Here is a 17281-nt window from a genome sequence, read left to right as displayed (position 1 = left end):
TGTTATTGTCTTATTATCATGCACTTTTTGAGGCACTTTGTAACTTGTGTAAGAGATGTATTTTTGTGAGAACGTATCTAGTAGGTTGTCTTGTTTTTCTCTGTTAGTTATTTGGCAGCTACACAATTAAATGTTCACTACATTCATATCTTATTTTGCTCCTCATATTACATTTGGTGTCAATTTTCTGTTGTCCTACGCTCTTTTTAGGAGATTAGAGTGGATCAAGTCACTCAGAAAAGCTGTTGCCATGCTCTTATTGACCTACAGCCCTTTGATAGATAATTCAGTAACTAGTAACTTTATGGATGAGACATGAGGAAGAAACCTGCCTTTTATTTGTTTAGATAAGTACTATACAAATAAAATTATTATTATTGCTATTATTCTCATTAAAACACTGGTATGTAGCTTGTGTCATGTAGCTTATCCTGGCTACATGACATTAGCATCATGCTAGCTGATGTTTTCCAAACTGGCGGATGTTCCGGTGTTCTGCCGCCATCTTGTGGTGACACTGTGAACTGCAGCCAGAGCGCAACCCGGAACTGACGGCGGATACGAGTCTGACCTGCTGTAGTAGATGCATAGATGAAGATGCTACAGTCGCATCGGTTATGTCTCCTGCTCTCTGCCTTAGTTTTCCGCCTGGGCACAGCGGCAGAGCCAGAGGTGTCAGTATGGGACGTGGAGATCAACTCGGTCAGTGTCACTCCTCCGACATTTATATTTTTATCGTTATTACAGAGTCTGTCGTGCTAAGTCTTGTGTAGCAGCTGTTAGCCGAGGTTGCTAACTAGCTCCCTAGCAACCCGTCAGTCCGGTCCGTGTGTCAAAACCAGTATCACCTTTACTGGCTGAGTGTGTTCACATACTGGGAATATAACTCTGTTTGCTCTCAGTGTACTTGCACAGAAATAGACATATCAGCTAGAAACAAGGACAACAAAGGGGGGCAAGTAAATGTAGACAGGACTCTTATTGACATCTAATAAATAGCTGTATATATTAATATGTATAAAAAGCACCACAGACCAAAAATAAGATAAAAATAAAATGATTCTATTCAAGTCAAGTGTTCTGTAAGTTGTCAACTGTAAAAATAGTGCAATATTAATGGACTGGATAATTATGTACAGTGTGTGTGCATGTACAGGGTGTCTGCAGCTCATTAAAAACATGTATAAATTAGGACTTAAAGTCATTAATTAATCTTAAATTTGAATGTCTAAAGTCTTATTTATCATTTATCCATCTTTAAATTTTTTATTTGTCAAAAAAAAATCCATATTTCTGATTGAATAAATCACCTAATGCTTGCCTTTTGCAATGCTTTATTGATCCCAGAGGGGAAATTAAGATTTGTTACAGTCACTTTAATGTCAATAATAGCGAATTATAAGCAGTAAGAATATGAGTATGATATAGAAGTATGTAAATATAAAGTAATTAAGTGCAATCAGTCAATCAGACTTTATTTATATAGCATTTTTCATACAAAAATAATGCAACCCAGAGTGTTTCACACAATAAAAACAAAAAAATACAGCTTAATTGAGATTAATAAAAAAAATAAACTAGTAAATAAACTAAAATATATATAATTAGTTAATTGAAATAATACTAAAAATAAAATAAAAGAGTTCTTTTAAAAGCCAGGCTTAAACGGTATGTCTTAAGTTTGCTTTTAAAAGCATCAACAGTTAATAAAGTAGAAATAAGAATGTGCATTATACTATAATATTAACTCTAGTACTTAAGATAGTAGGAATGAAATATACATCTTTACTGTGCCGAGTCTGTAAGTGTGTAAATGTGTGCATTATGCTACATTTCACTGTAAACGAGTGTTACATTCAGAAATATATTGTGCTGTAACGGTTACTACAATATGTACATTAGTAGAATAATGACAAGAACAAGAATAAACCAAAGAAGTATGTACAGTTATGTGCAATAGATAATAATGTACATTTAAAAGGTGTTCAAGTGTTAAGAATACTTGTGCATACCTGTTGGCAAAATGTAGAACTCACTCAAACAAACACACAAATGTATTCATGAAGGTGTGGAACCCTGATATGATATTGAAAGCTTGAGAATATGGACGCAGATGTGGAGCAAATTGTATTATAACATGTGTTTACTAGCACGTAGTCTAGATTTAAGGAAAAAAAAAAACATGTATTATTTACGGTACAATAACGGTCTCAGAAAATATTGCAGTTTCATGGTATTACAGAATTTATATTATCAGCCATAATGACCCTTAACGGAATGAAAATTGAAGGGTTATTGATGGTTGAACAAACATTTTATTACTATAATTGAAAATTGAAACCTTTTTGTTAGTGGAAGTTTGTCTCCTCTTTGAAAATAATTAAAATAAAGAGGAGATTTTCTGTCCAGTTGCATTTTTTATTCAATACTATAGATACACAAATGTACACGGTGTGATAACCATCAGCTTTTATATCACCTTATACCTTGAAACAGGTGTATAGCTGCAAATCTAAATATAAGGGCAACACAATCAGCCGAAATGAGCTGCCACTGAAAAAGCAGTAGTGTATTGTCCCTGCCTTGTTACTGGAATTGCACTGCATTTTAATCAGTCAGCTGTCATCTGTAGCGGATGTTACACTGCACTCAATAAAAGAAGTGTTTTTTATCAGTATCATGGTCTTTTCGTCAGAAGCCTGAGGTTCCTCATATGAAAAATACAAAAATGTCCACCCTTTGTAGTTTGCACATATCTCAAGAAGAAGACGATGCTTAATCTGTCAGTGGCTGATTACCATCCTGGCTTCACATGTTCGTGATTCATCTCACAAAATAAAATATTGTTACAGTCCCTTGATATCATCTTCTGCTCCTCTGGAAACTGTCTCCAGATCTATGATGATAGGTTGCGTGGTCTGAAGTGGCTCCAGACAGCAGTGTTGGTGTTAACGTGTCATCTGGCCGAGCTCGAGTAGTTAGATAAGATCTGATTTGTGTTTATTGTGTTTTCAGACAAAGGAGGCTGTGTTTCGAAAGACGCTGTATGCCAACACCACCATCTACATGAAGTGTGAGTAGTTTGATTGCTTCATCATGCACTGTTGGGTTTTCTCTCATAACAGGATTGGGGCATTGAATGAAGGTACCATTGTCCCCAGACTACTTCCTGCATCTGCATCCACCTTATACAGATAGTAAATTAACAGAGAATCCAGAAACTGAGAAGATTCTCAATGAGTTGAAGTCATAGGTGTGCAACTTGTGCAGTATAACCCAAGTCTCATTTATCCAGTCATATGCTCAGTGCTTCCCAAACAGACAGCCTTTTCTAACAGAGGACTGAAAGTGAAACTTACCCATACTCTCTACAAAGCCAGACTCCATTGACAAAAACAGTAATTTTACCTCACTGAACACAGGAACTGTTGGTCTACCGCTGCCTCAATCAGTTAGTTTGTTAGTGTTATTGTTAGACTTTTGTGAATCCAAACTAACTCTTTAAAGCACTAAAGTCACACAATAACAGAAACAAGCAAGCAACTCCTGTGTTCAGTGAGGTAAAACTGCTGTTTTTGTCAATGGAGTCTGGTATAGATAAAGTTTAACTTTCTGTTCTGGAGAGCGCTGTCTGTCTAGGAAGCACTGAGCATAGGCCTGGATAAATGAGACTTGGATTATACTGCACAAGTTGTGTGAGAGTTTGTAAACAGATGTTTTGATAAAGTTTTTCTGTTGTTAACCATGGACTTCTATGACTTCAATTCAGTTAACAGCTTCTTCCTTTTTTGGATTCTTCGTTCACCATGGTGGCATGCAAGAGAAACAAAGTTTTCTTCCTGAAGTCAGTGAACACGGGGTGAATAATTGATATGCAAATTATCATCTGGGAGGGTGAAGTATTCCTGTTACAAAGTACAAAATTAATTTGTCCGACAGGTAGAACATTTACTATAACAAGATGCTCATTTGGTTACTGCCAGACAAGTTGTGAGCCACAGGAATGTAACGCTCAGGGACAGTACATACTTGTTGTTGTTAGACGTGTTGGTGCTTGTTGTCTCTCCAATAGCAAATTCCGCCCATCAGCCACTTAAATTATACACCCAAAATCTGTCAGGTAGCAATACCTGAGTCCAACAGGCAAATAAGTTGCTCTGTGCAGAAAGGCGCTCTGTGTCTCTTTCCTTTCCTTTATGCAGATCCTGGGGGATGATATGGCTTCATGTCTCTTAGTTTTAACCAAATTATTTTACACTTCCTCAGTTTGGTTTTAGAAAAGCCCATATCAGTGTGGGTTTCCTCCAGGTACTCCAGCTTCCTCCCACAGTCCAAAGACATGCCGGTTAATTGGTGACTCTAAATGTCCGTAGGTGTGAATGTGAGTGTGAATGGTTGTCTGTCTCCCTGCCTCTTGCCCTATGACAGCTGGGATAGGCTCCAGATAAAATAAAAAGCAGTAACTCTGCTAACAGTGTTGGGTTTAACGTTTAAATTTCAGCTCAAATGGCTTTGTTGTGCTGACATTCACACCCCACAATGTGTTCACGGCTCTCACTGGATAAACTCCAGACATTTTATATAAGCCGGATGTCCTTCAACCTGCAGGGCAGATTTTCCTGGAACACCTGCACAGGGAGCCCCTGACAAAATGTCAGTGTTTGAAATGATAAAAAATAATGTTGGTAAGTGTCTTATCTGCACCACACAGATGGGTCACACTGCCATGCTCTGCACGGTGCTCTCCTGCATTATGGTGTTTGACCTGTGCTCATTTGGTCTATTATTTTATTAAAGGAAAAGCATATTTCAGTTTCAGGGTCCGGTTGCACAGATTTCCTTAAAATGTTCACTTAAGTATTTATGGTTTTCTCCTTGTCTTGGTTTAATACTTAAGGAGTCCCTAGACCGTTGCACAAAAGACCTTAGCAACCAAGGCAAGGTAAAAAAAACAAACAAACAAAAAAAAGTACCTCCGACACTACCTTAACTGCAACATGACTGAGTTTATGGTGATAAATGAAAAAAATATCACACCCTGAGAAGAACGTTCTGCGACCAGGAGAACCTAGTGGATACGCTTTTGATTTTACACTTTAGATTTGACTGAAACAGAGATGAACAGAGATCTGTGTGGGTACATGAGACCCTAAAAAAGAGGCTGGATCATGGGGAGTACCACCAGTTGGTCCAGGAGCTTCTCCTTCATGATGGCTGTTTCCAGACATATTTTAGGATGACTCAGGGGCAGTTTGACAACCTGCTGTCTGTCGTTGGGCCGTATAGCTCTGGGTATCCAGCAACAGCTACCACCAGTTTCTCCTCCATTGTTTACCGACTGTAAACTTGTTGTTGTGACCACCACAGAAGGCCCGCCCGAGTTCAGAGGAATGGAAACATTTCTCGCCGTAAAACCTCTTTCAGCACAGTAAATGAGTGATTGTTGTCCCTTAACTAAGGCACCCTATTGAGGGATTCTGTGCAACTGTGAAAGTCTTTCAGCTAAGGAGAAATTAAACCATTAGTGTTATATTTAACAACAAAATTGAAGGTGTTTTGTGCAACCGGTCTCTGAATCTAAACATTTTAGAGAAGTTGAAATTCACTCTAAAACTCTTAAACACAATGTAACTGTTATCTCCGGGACAATTTTAGACATCATAACAACCTTTCTTAGGACTGTCTTAAATTATATGATCCTGCAGTAGTAAACTGAAACTTGACCCACTCATATTAATAGGACAATTCAATTTGATAAGAGGCTCTGTTGAATGAAGGTGTGACTGTTTTACATTTGTTTCATACCTATGCTGGAGTAGGCAACCTGAGGCTCAGGAGCCACATGTGGCTCTTTATCTCCTTTACAGTGGTTCCCCATGGGTTTGTCAAAATAAGGAAATAGATAACAGATATTTTTTAACATTTTTATTTTTCATACATCATTGTTTGAGGTCTGATGCAATTTTACATTCTCCAACTGAGAAAACTGGGAGCCTCTATACTGATTAAAACAAGGTTTTAACATTCATGCATCATACGTCTACGACCTGGTGCCTTTTCCTCTAAATTTAGCCAAACCTAAATGGCGGTGGCTCATCTTGAGTCTCTCTAAAAAAACAAAACAGGGAATTTAATAGTGTGCGGACAGATTTGTTTGCTTTCACAGCCAGTGCTGCAAAGTTAAAGTAGCAAATAATCATTAATAGCCTACTGCAGAGGAGCCACCTTGTGGGAAAAGATATAAATGAACACTCATTTTGAGCCATTAGTAATGTTGATAGGCTGACTTAGATCCCGTCATTGTAAGGCTCAGATATTTTGCGGCACCATACTGATACAGTACCAGGTGTAGCCTAGATTAGGATATTTTCAGCATATTTGCACTAGAGCTTGGTTGGAGAAAATACAGTCTATAACATTTGATAGTGAGCGTCAGATTCTTTTTTCAGTCCTTCTGAATCAGAGACTGTTTCTTCTCTCAGGAGATGTCAGTTTGCATCAGCATACACCAGTCATAAAGTGAGAAATCCATAATAACTGTAAATGAGGGAGAGATACTGATACCTACTCCCACTGCAGCAGAAAATAGACCAGGATGCAATGCAGCAACGTGACGCAGGGAGATATCAAAAGTCACTGTGGTCGGGGAAAAGTATGAACACCAAACACACAGAGTAACTCCTGTAACAGCCTCACTAGACGACCAGTAAGACTTTGTAATAATCCAGTGCTCCACCCTTTGAGTAATTTGTTGTCTCTTATCTCTGTGCAGTCCAGGGTGACACAGCGTCATGTGATAGAAACCTGGCCTTCAACATCAGCTGGTACCTGCGCTCCTCTGTGTGCTACAATGAGGTCTTTAACACACCTGTGAGTATTGACTTTTGTCTGTAGGTGTGTCAACTGTTTGTTTTGTCATGAATGTTAATGTCACACACACAAGCACTATAGAGTTGGTAAATAGAAGGTAGGCTTTGTGGATTTTGAAGAGACAAGTTTATTTACATCTTCATGTTTTTAAAGTCCCCTCCACTCAAATTTCTTTTCTTTTTTAATGTTTATATCCCCTAAAATGTCTGATCTTGACCATACTGAATTGTATCTGTTTGAAGTTTGTAAATAGAGAGGTGTTTTCACATCTGTAGTGAAGGGGTGATGTCTGTGTACTTCCCTAAAATGTTCACCAGGCAGCTACATTAGGTTTCTCATTAATGTGAATGCCAATAGCTGTCCAATACCGGAAGCACATATCAACAGGGGAACAGACTTCAACACAACACCGGCAAAGACACGTGAAACCTCCAGCACAGAGCGGCCTTGTCAGTACAGAGAGCAGAGTTAGCATTATCATAGTGAAGGTTTTGACAGCAAACATGGTAGAGTGTGCAGTTTTAGGATGTAACCCAGAGTTTCCTTACATTACCTATTGTCAAAACTCCCATTTTCACACATAATGCTGTACGTTCCACAACCATTTATGCTGTGTTAGCCACTGCCAGTTAGCCTTCAAGCTAACAAGCGAGACAATAGAGAAAGAGTAGATGTACTTCCAGCCTCTTTTTAGAGTGTTTTCTTTTTACTTTCTATGTTGGAAAACCATGTTAAACTAAATATTAGTATAAGTATTCTTAAAACATGTCTCAAGGGGCACTTTATGAACTTCTCACTCTTGGGCAACAACTCATAAAGCTCATAACTTTTGCTACGTTTACACCAAGAGTCCAAACTACCCCTGAAAATGAGGCCTTTGAAAACACTGCTGACCCTGTTTTAGTTTAAAAACTCCAGGGTTACCTTTAGTCTGGATGGGCATCAACAGAGTCAGCTTACATCTACATACATTTGTGATTTCATTCTTCTTGTGTGGCTGCTCCTTTCCCATTGTCATGGTATCCTCCGGCGGTGGATGATGCTCCCTGTAACGCTCTGATATGTCCTCGTATTTGCTTTGTAACAACTCTTAATCTGTCTCTTACCATCTTGACCGCCTTATACTGATGTTACTTTCAGTAACAGTTCAACGTCGTCGTCAGTCCGAGTGGTCTGGCTCTGGTCCTATGTTTCGCCATCTCTGTGGTTTTTCCTGTGACTGAGCAGCCAAATGCAGAATAGATAATCTGCTTCCTGTTTACATTTGTACGTGCATGCCCAGTGTATGTGATTATGTTGAGATTATTTCTAAAAATGATGCAAAAACGCTCGTGTACAGAGATTGTTTTCATTTTAAAAACACTTTTTTAAAAATGTAAGTGTTTAGTGTGGAGGTGACCTCAGAAAGTTCACTTCCCTGACCTCATTATCACATCAGTGGTTTTGGCGTCACATCCAGCATCAGCTGTCAGTCAGTCAGAGCAGCAGGTGCGTCCTTCCACAAAGTGTTTCGATGGCCTCAGGCTCCTCTCCTGTCTTTGTGCCAGCGCTGGCTCTTTGTCCTGTGTTGACTTTGATGTGCTTCACCTTGTCGCTGTCGGTCATAAAGCGAGGATATATTGAGGTCACCTGGAGCCTCAACAGGACATTTTTAGCAGATGTGTTTCGAAAGTGAGTGTCTTCTTCTGTCAGGCTCTAAACAGGTTTCTAAAACAGGTAGAAGAATCTCCCTTGTGAAACTTTACTATCTGTAGAAGTATTCTGCCTCTTTAATCTACAGTCAACACTGTCCTTTATTAATGTGGTGTAATGTTGCAACACCAGTGTAGTTTTAAAGGATTAACTGACTGCATCGTGTGTTTATTTCCTCTCACTGTCCTTTTGTAGGACAACAAAGCGAACAACATGTTTGGTATGGACCACATGTTGAAGGACGGCTGGAGCGGCTTCTACAGTCAGGGCTACATGTACTTTGACAACTGCTCATCGCTCTTCTTACCCAGGGTTTGTGACAAAGACAATCAATACATAGCACATTACACTATGTATGTAAATTTGATCTCAGTGTTTTTAAGTGCAGCAATTATCTTGTTGATGTAGATGTCTTGTCACATCATGAAAATGTTTTTCTTATATTCTTTTTCATCTTCTCAACATTTAAATGATTTGCTGCATACAGTCTAAACATATTTCTTCTCTCCGTCCTCTTACCTAGACGTATTATGCAGACTACAACCCGTATCAGCCGCTCACCAGCCCAAAGGTGAGTCACAGATCGAGCTGATATGCTGTGTTTATAAAAGGGATTAAACATACTGAGCATAATATCTAAAAGCTTTATCTGTGCATGTGTGTGTGAACGCAACCCTGGCTTTATTTCACTCTATGAAACATTGCTGACTATGTTCTTTGTTCTGTTCAGAGCGACCCATCGAATCAGAGCCTCATTTGGCCCGATAAGCCGGTAAGACATTCTGTTACTACTTTTATTGTAATGTCTTTAAATATATGTTTCTATCAGAGGTCATGTCCGAGGGGTGGTCATAGCCTTGAATGAAGTGTTGAATTATGTGTTTTTAACATTGTATGTTGCATTGTAATGGATGATAAAAAGTTTGTCTGCAATATGAGCAGTTTCAGAGATGTTGGTAGCTGCATATTTAGGGTTGGTCCAACTCAATCCGTCCCTGACAAAGTCAAACAGGTGTTAGCGTTACTAAACAAAATACACCTCAACAAATGAACCTGCCACTATCCATCCGCAGCCATTCGGTAAAACCTACACACACATTTGGCAGGAAAAAAAAGCCATCAGCAGTTGTTGTGTGTGACACCGGGAGCCGAAACAGATGTGGGCAGGAGAGAACAGAGCTGCCGCCCACTGCAGGGATGGCTAGCAGCAGCTGGGTAAATTTGGTCTGTTACAAAAGCCTGTGTCCTCTCACAGCTCCTGGCAACACACTATGGCAAGGTTGTTTTTTTGTTTCTTATTTCACGGGGATGAAATTTGATTGACTGTCCATACTACATCAGGATAGACAGAAGGTGAGCGGTGTCATCTCTTGCTCGGACACTGGAGTTTTGCCCTCGGAAATTTGCAAACATCCACCAGATACGTATTTTTTAATTAGATTGTCCAAAACTGGGGCGAGAGCCACGGTGCCAAGGCATTTTTTAGGGATAGGAGCTGCCATCCTGGATGATCTGCCCCTGTGAGAAAGCCTTGCTTCTGTCAGATATGACAGAGGTGTCATCAAACCACTACAGGAGTTTTGGGAGAGCTTCACCCTCTCAGCACAGCCATATCACTTCACTGCACACACACAATCTCTGCATAGATACACCCATTAAAATGTATACATCACAACCTGGGCCTTCTTAGCAATTAAAATGGGGTTCAGTGAACATATTTTATACAAAGTTATCCCAAATTTACAGTAAGGCAACACAAAAGTAGTTAAGGAAAAATTCTACCGTGACCTCTCAGGGCTGATGTTAAACCCTGACCTTGAAACTTTTACTTCTGTCTCATGCTTTTTAGATATTGAAGTCAATTGCAAACGCTGTTGTTGGTGTTAACATTTTTTGATTTATGGTTTAAGTAGGTGTACATATAAAAAACTAAAAATAAAGACATACCTTATGATTTTTTGCTCACAAACATTTGTTTCACAGGACATCAGTGCAGTGGCCAAAGCCTGGGAGGACAGTCCGTATCTCTTCATAGTGAAGGTGCAGCATTTGTTCCGCGGAGTTGAGGATGACGAATTCGGGGCAGAGCAGTTTAACTTTGCTTTCACAAGTGAGAAACACAGTTTTACTCCAAAAGGCTTTACAACCTCTCATAAATAAATTTGTGAAAAAACAGAATTAAAAACAGACAATTGAGAATTTAAAGAGGTGACACTTCTGTGTCAAAAGAAGTGACCTTTTTTATTTTTCTTTCCCCAGTGAAAGTTGAGATGAAGGGACCACATGACTTCTCTTCTCCAGCAGACTGGCCCCTCATGATGGTATGTACCATAAGTTATATAAAGGGAGGTTTTTAAATGTAAAGAAGATCTTCAACACAAATTCTATGACTAAATAGCATAACTGTCCAGGGCAAACAGACTTTAAACAGTATCTTAAGTTGTTCTCAATCTCAACACAAGATCCTGCTTACTCATTGTTTCTGAAGATTTCAACTCCGCTTGCAGCCTTAACAGGATGCAAGTTAGATTTTACTACTGTGCAAACATCAGGTCATACAGGGAAATTATTAATGTGGCTGTTAATGTTTGAGGATATAAAATCCCAAATACCTGCCTTGTGATGTATCTCTGGAACATTAAAGGTGTTGTGATGAGAAAAGATATTTCCTTGACTAAAGTTTTTGCTTGCAGCAGGTAACAAAGCTATCACCAGGCACTGGCTCAAATTAACCCCCCAAAACAGGAACACTGGCTGGAAACTGTCCAGGAAATTTTAGTGATAGAAAGCTGACATAGTAGAGAGAAGACATTTAAAAGAACTGCAAAAAAGGAACATCTATATGTGACATGACACCAACTAAAAGAACGCCTATCTTGAAGATACTACTTACATGTTAGATACTAAAATAATATAAATAAATAACCCTGAGTATGACAGTATTGGTCTTCAGAGATTATATCCCAGCCCTGATATACATGCTTAACTGTAATTTAAAACACAGCTGAACACTTTTCTGTCTCCTCTGTCTGTCACAGTTCTTCATGGTCATGTGCATCGTGTACGTGCTGTTCGGGGCTCTCTGGCTCTTCTGGTGCGCCTGCTATTGGAGGGATCTGCTGCGGATCCAGTTCTGGATCGGCGCTGTCATCATCCTCGGCATGCTGGAGAAAGCTGTGTTTTACTCAGAGTACCAGAGCATCCGTTACAAAGGAGACCACGGTTGGTTGATTTGACGCATTTGCTCGTCTGTTCATTAATGTTTTATTCTCCTGTCTCTTCAGTTTGATATCATCGTCATTTTGTTTGTTTGTTTTCTCTTCACAGTTCAGGGTGCTGTGATTTTTGCTGAGCTTCTCTCTGCACTCAAACGATCTCTGGCCCGAATCCTTGTCCTCATTGTCAGTCTTGGCTACGGCATAGTCAAGTAAGTTTACTAAGTAACTCACCTTTTGCCTCACGTTATGTCTATTTCAGCCATTACTCAGTATAATTAAATCTGTTTTCCTCCTCACTTGTTCAGGCCCAGGTTGGGCACCACAGTACACCGGCTGGTCGCTGTCGGGCTTCTCTACCTGCTCTTCTCCTCTGTGGAAGGTGTGCTAAGAGTGACAGGTGTAAGTACCAACTATTAATAAACTCCACCACCCCACAGCTGTCTCAATGTTCTCAATATTCGTTTTAGCCTAGTTAGCATAACAGATGTGGGACACAGTGACAGTTTCAGATAATTCATAGAAACACATAAACTATTCTCTATTTATCTGAGTTGTCCTGGTTGTAGCCCCACTCATCAGATCATCAGATACTGTCAGCACCAAACTCTGTGACAAATACATCACTGTTTTGTGGCTGCTTCACACAAAAAGCCACTCTGTGTTTTACCAGTTTATTGTGGAGCAGCAGCAGTTGGAAATGTTTGGTTTGTATTAACAGTAACTGTGAACAGTAAATCGTAAAATCAAATTAAAAACAGTAAAATTGGATTTAACATGCTGCTTTGTTTCCTGTGAATCCCTCATGTGTGTAATAATATAATGATTCACATCAACAGCGAGGTTTTATTTTATTTAAGTGGTCTATTGAACAGTGACTAATCAGAGGTTTAGTGGCAGAGGCGAAGGAAGACGAGGACTCGGTGTGGCGAGCGTCACCATAAATCACTACGTTAGCTATCCACCTTCTGGCTCACCATGGTGGAGTGACGCCAGTCTCCATTCTGATCCACGAGGAGACCCACAGTGCCATCACATAAATACATAGAGAATGCTGAGAGGAAGACCGTGACCACTGTGGATGTGGCTCATGCTCCAAAGAGTCGGGAAGCACTCTGTTCAGCTTTGGTGGATAAATAGAGCTTTTGGTAATTAAAATCCTAAAAATCTGGTTTGCATAAGTTAGGTTTATATCTAGGTTGTTTTGGCAACATTTCTTACAGGTCATACATTATTAGACTATTTAATATGCTATTGATTAATTCATTTATTTATTTGGCATATTTCCCACCCGACATTTTGGCCGTTGATATTTTCATCTGCCAGATATCTACACGTGACCACAGCAAAAGCTGAAATATGCTGACCAACTTAAACTCTGGGGGGAACTTTGCAAACACAATGGGTGGGACACAACCACCAGCAATGAAAAACCTGCCCATCCCTTCTTTGCCAACAACAGTGTACATGGCAAAGATAACCAACGACAAAAGGCAAGCTAAAAAGAGTTAAACCAAGCCTGAACTGGCATCGGTTTTGCATCCTTTACTTTAAAACTTCCATTTTAGCGTTCTTGCTTGTTTGTCCTCTGTTTACTTGTCTTTGCTGCGAACACTGTTGTTGGAAGCGCAGTTTGCACGAGCAGTGATTAGCCCCTTTTACTCTTCCTGTCCAAGGCTGGAATGTTGCACCGTTATTACACCTAGCCATTCTGTATTAAAGGTATAAGTGCGGAATCGAGGGAGAGTAGCAATGGAGGTACAGTAGTAACTGCTGAACAATGTCTATGTAAAAAGGACAGCCAGCAGGACAGCACGGATGTGATGTTTTGACGCTGTGTTATGTGTGCAACTCACTACCAAGAGATTTAAAAAGCAGCTAGAAGCAGTTAGCAGCTAACTCAAAGAGGAAAAACAGTAACTGAAAATGTCTGCAAATTAGGAAAACTCTGAGATGTGGGAGCTCTCTGTCGCCCAAGCAAAGGACGAGATCAACCGCCATATAACAGGGACAGTAAATGATTGTTATTGACATGTTAATGTCATTGTTATTGTTCTGAAAGTGCTGCCAGACGTGTTTGTTATAAGTCACACTAGAGACTGATGCTGTTGTGTTGCACAGTGCCCATCCTGCCTCTGTTGCTTCTGCAACTCTGAATCATCCAAACACACACTGTGGTAGCATCGTGCCTGTGTGGTTTGATTCTGCATAACAAAGCAAAGCTGGCGTAATTCAGGGTCCTATAGTAGGATCTCTGTGTGTGCAAAGGCTACGGCTATTGCGTAAGAGGCTCCTCCTGGCTCTGATTGGTTGTTTATGTTCAGGCTATGTGGACTCAGGTCATTAGGAGTACTAGGAGGAGCCAGAGGAACATGATCTTTTCACAGATTATATGTCTCATGTACTACTCTCAGGATATAGTAATGATTTTAGCACATGTAAAAATAATATTCAGTAGCTTTAAAGGAGGCACTCTGCACATTTGCAACTTGTTATTCAGATGGCAGCATGAAGCAACTTTTTTGGAAACAGGGATCCTGTTAAGTGGCATCAACAGACTGCAAAGAACACAGTAGTCTACATCAACCAAACCACCCAGAGAAGATTTACTGTGTCCCAAAATATACCAAATGGATGTGATAGGAAAAATATTAAACACTTAGTCTAGCTTTCTCTGCAAGGCTCACTCCTGCTGCTGCTCAGGAGACCATTCCTACTTTGCTTCTAACCCTTAATTCATCGTTTTCTGTGGCTGTGGATGAATTTCATCCAGGAAAAAATAATGACGCCGCTGCATTTCAACTATTGCAGATGGGACATTAGCTGCTGCAGCCGCCACAGGCTGATTGAAGCTGATAGTGGTGGTGTATTTTTACATAAAAATCTTGCCTGGTACAGTTTTCAAGGCACTCTGTATAAATAAAACTGATTTGAGCAGAGCGAGAAGGTTGTGCAAGGATTCGGTCTCTGGGAGGCAGGCGAGTGATGATAATAGGGAGTGACGTATTTGATCGAGAGTGAAATTCAAAAGCAGCCAAAGACACTGCAGCAAGTTCAGAAAGTCATGGAAACACAACGTTACACAAATAAAGAAAAGACAGTTAGAGGAATGGAGCGAGGCTGTGTAGTTTGGTGAGCAGATGTGTTAGGTGTGGAGGCAGAGGATACTTAAAGGGGACCTATTATGCTTTTCTTTATTATCTATCATACTGTATGTAGAATATTACAACAAAGGATGGTGTAATTGTGGCCTTAGTTTTTAAACGTTTTGGTAAACATATGCATAAGTAATTCCTGTGAGCAAAAACCACACGTCAGCTCTTGATGGATTTCTTCATATGGTCATCTGCTCCAGGCATGCGACTGCAAGTGTTTACGTTAAACAGGGAAACCTGTGATATTAGTCGCTGATGTTGTTAATATCTTCCAGACTGTGGCTCATATTCCTGCTGTAACAGGTCTGGTTGTGTTTAGAAGCTCCTAATGGTGATTTGTCACAGTAGGAAGTGCCACTATTCTCTGTTACACTCATCCCTCGTCTGCAGTGGGGATGCAGGAACGCAAAGATGTGGAAGACCTGGAAACACTGATCAATCAGAGCAGACTGGGCTTTTTTGGGGAGGGGGTATAAGGCCCAGACACACCCAACGGACAGTAAGGAACTAGTGGCAACGAAGATCGACTGTTGCATCACCTCATAGCAGACTCATATTTACAGATGGAGGGAAAGATATCGGTCAGCTGTGATTGATTGTTCCTCGTCACGTGACATGGATGCACGCTGCTGCATTCCAAAAGTCGAACTGTCAACATCGAACAACGCAGCTGTCGCACCCTGAAAAATGGGCGCTCGGGAATGTGTGTGCACTGCAACAGCATCAGTGGTGTTTGAGTGCGCCTGCCGTCTACATTGAAAACAATTACTTTGAGGCAAAAAACGAGGCATGACTGTCATGCCTTGACTGACAAAAAGCCAACAAGGGGCGACAAGGGCTGACTAGTGCCAACGTGGCAGGACACACTGCCAAAACCAGGGTGACAGACGCTCACTGAGGGCCGATGGTTGGCTTAGGGGCCATAAAGATGCTGTTTTTTGCGCCCTCAAATTCATTGTTTTCAATGTAGATGTGCGGCAGGCGCACACATGTTTCCAAGCACCTATTTTTCAGGGCATGACGGCTGCGCCCTGAGATAAACAGAGTTCAGCTTTTGGAACACAGCAGTGCGCACCACATGTCATGTGACGAGGAACAACCAATCACTGCCAACAGATATTCGTCTTCCGTAAATATCAGTCTGTGATAAATACGGAAAAGAAGTTGATCATGTTAGTGCAGGGCTGTCGGAGTTTTACATCTGTCCCACAGACAATAGGCCTTCACACACGCAGGACAGCGCCTGGAAGAAGATCAGCTCTGCAAATAAAAAGGCTATGATAAGGTGCTTGTTGAGGTTGTGTTGCACCTCAGTAGCACCCAGCGCCTGAGCGTGATGTCCAGTTGGTTAAAAACACTATGGCAAAATTAAGTGTTCTTCAGACAGAGGGTTAACACCAGCACAGACAGTGTGAGGAAAATGAAGTATTTTTTAAATACTGAAGCACATAAACATGTTCTAATAGAAACTCAAAATACATTACATTATATGTCATCTTTACATCTTCACCAGATCTTAACTCAGGCTTATCTTATGTTGAAAAGTTATTGTTATGATAAGAATGTAAAAATTCTTCTCTGTGTCATGTTTACACACACTCTGTGCTCTCTGCTGACCTCCGCGCTCATGTTTTGTCTCATTTGTCCTCCAATTGCAGGGTTTCTATGGGACGGTTGCCCTGGTGGCTAATCTCAGCCTCTCCCTCATTGACTCCTGTGTCATGTGGTGGATATCCTTTACTCAACCAGCCAAAATGACTGCTCACAGCTAATCAAGGATTTTCAGAAGCAGATATAAGCTTTTAAATGTGGTTACTTGAATTGATATACAGTGTGTTCTCCTTAATTTCTATCTACATTTTCATCAGTCTGTCTCAAACCACTCGTCTACTGAAGCTCCGCAGAAATGTGGTGAAACTCTCTTTGTATCAGCACTTTACGAACACTCTCATCTTCTCCGTTGTCGGTGAGTAGCAACTGATCTCAGATGGATTGCCTCATAGTCCACCAGTTTTACACTGCTTCTTTTAACAATTTCACATTAAAGTCTGTTTACTGGTGTTGGGAAATATAACTGCTTATGTAAAGCCTTTTATGGCTCTAGAGGGAGCTGTACGAGATAATACTCATTTTAGTTTTTATTTTTCTGTATGAATAAAATTAGGAGATATAACACATTAACCAGTGAGCTTCAGAGGTGCTGGTAGGTGGACTGTTACCTTTCAACAGAGCCAGCTATTGCCTGCTGTTTCCATATGTTATGCTAAGCTAAGCTAACTGACTGCTGGCTCTTACTGTACAGACATAAGAGTGGTCGATGACCTGCAAATACTGATACACTGAATATCT

At 40.4% G+C, this 17281-nt stretch overlaps 1 protein-coding gene across 1 annotated transcript in view; it reads left to right on the top strand.

Moving 5' to 3' along the window:
* The first annotated feature begins 544 nt into the window (after positions 1-544).
* Positions 545-17281, top strand: part of LOC117266597 (transmembrane protein 87A-like) — a 34454-nt gene continuing 17717 nt past the window's right edge. Inside the window, exons 1-13 of the mRNA XM_078175265.1 lie at positions 545-702; positions 3016-3073; positions 6773-6870; positions 8758-8874; positions 9086-9133; positions 9293-9334; positions 10546-10672; positions 10822-10883; positions 11601-11784; positions 11890-11989; positions 12086-12179; positions 16591-16664; positions 16792-16898. Of these exons, the coding sequence (XP_078031391.1) occupies positions 592-702; positions 3016-3073; positions 6773-6870; positions 8758-8874; positions 9086-9133; positions 9293-9334; positions 10546-10672; positions 10822-10883; positions 11601-11784; positions 11890-11989; positions 12086-12179; positions 16591-16664; positions 16792-16898 (1222 nt within the window). The 5' untranslated portion in view covers positions 545-591. The remainder of the gene's footprint in view (positions 703-3015; positions 3074-6772; positions 6871-8757; positions 8875-9085; positions 9134-9292; positions 9335-10545; positions 10673-10821; positions 10884-11600; positions 11785-11889; positions 11990-12085; positions 12180-16590; positions 16665-16791; positions 16899-17281) is intronic.

This window comes from Epinephelus lanceolatus, chromosome 15, assembly GCF_041903045.1.
Source record: "Epinephelus lanceolatus isolate andai-2023 chromosome 15, ASM4190304v1, whole genome shotgun sequence".
Lineage (NCBI taxonomy): Eukaryota > Metazoa > Chordata > Actinopteri > Perciformes > Serranidae > Epinephelus > Epinephelus lanceolatus.
The sequence above is the reverse complement of the archived record's forward strand: the minus strand, read 5'-3'. Positions and strand labels throughout refer to the sequence as shown.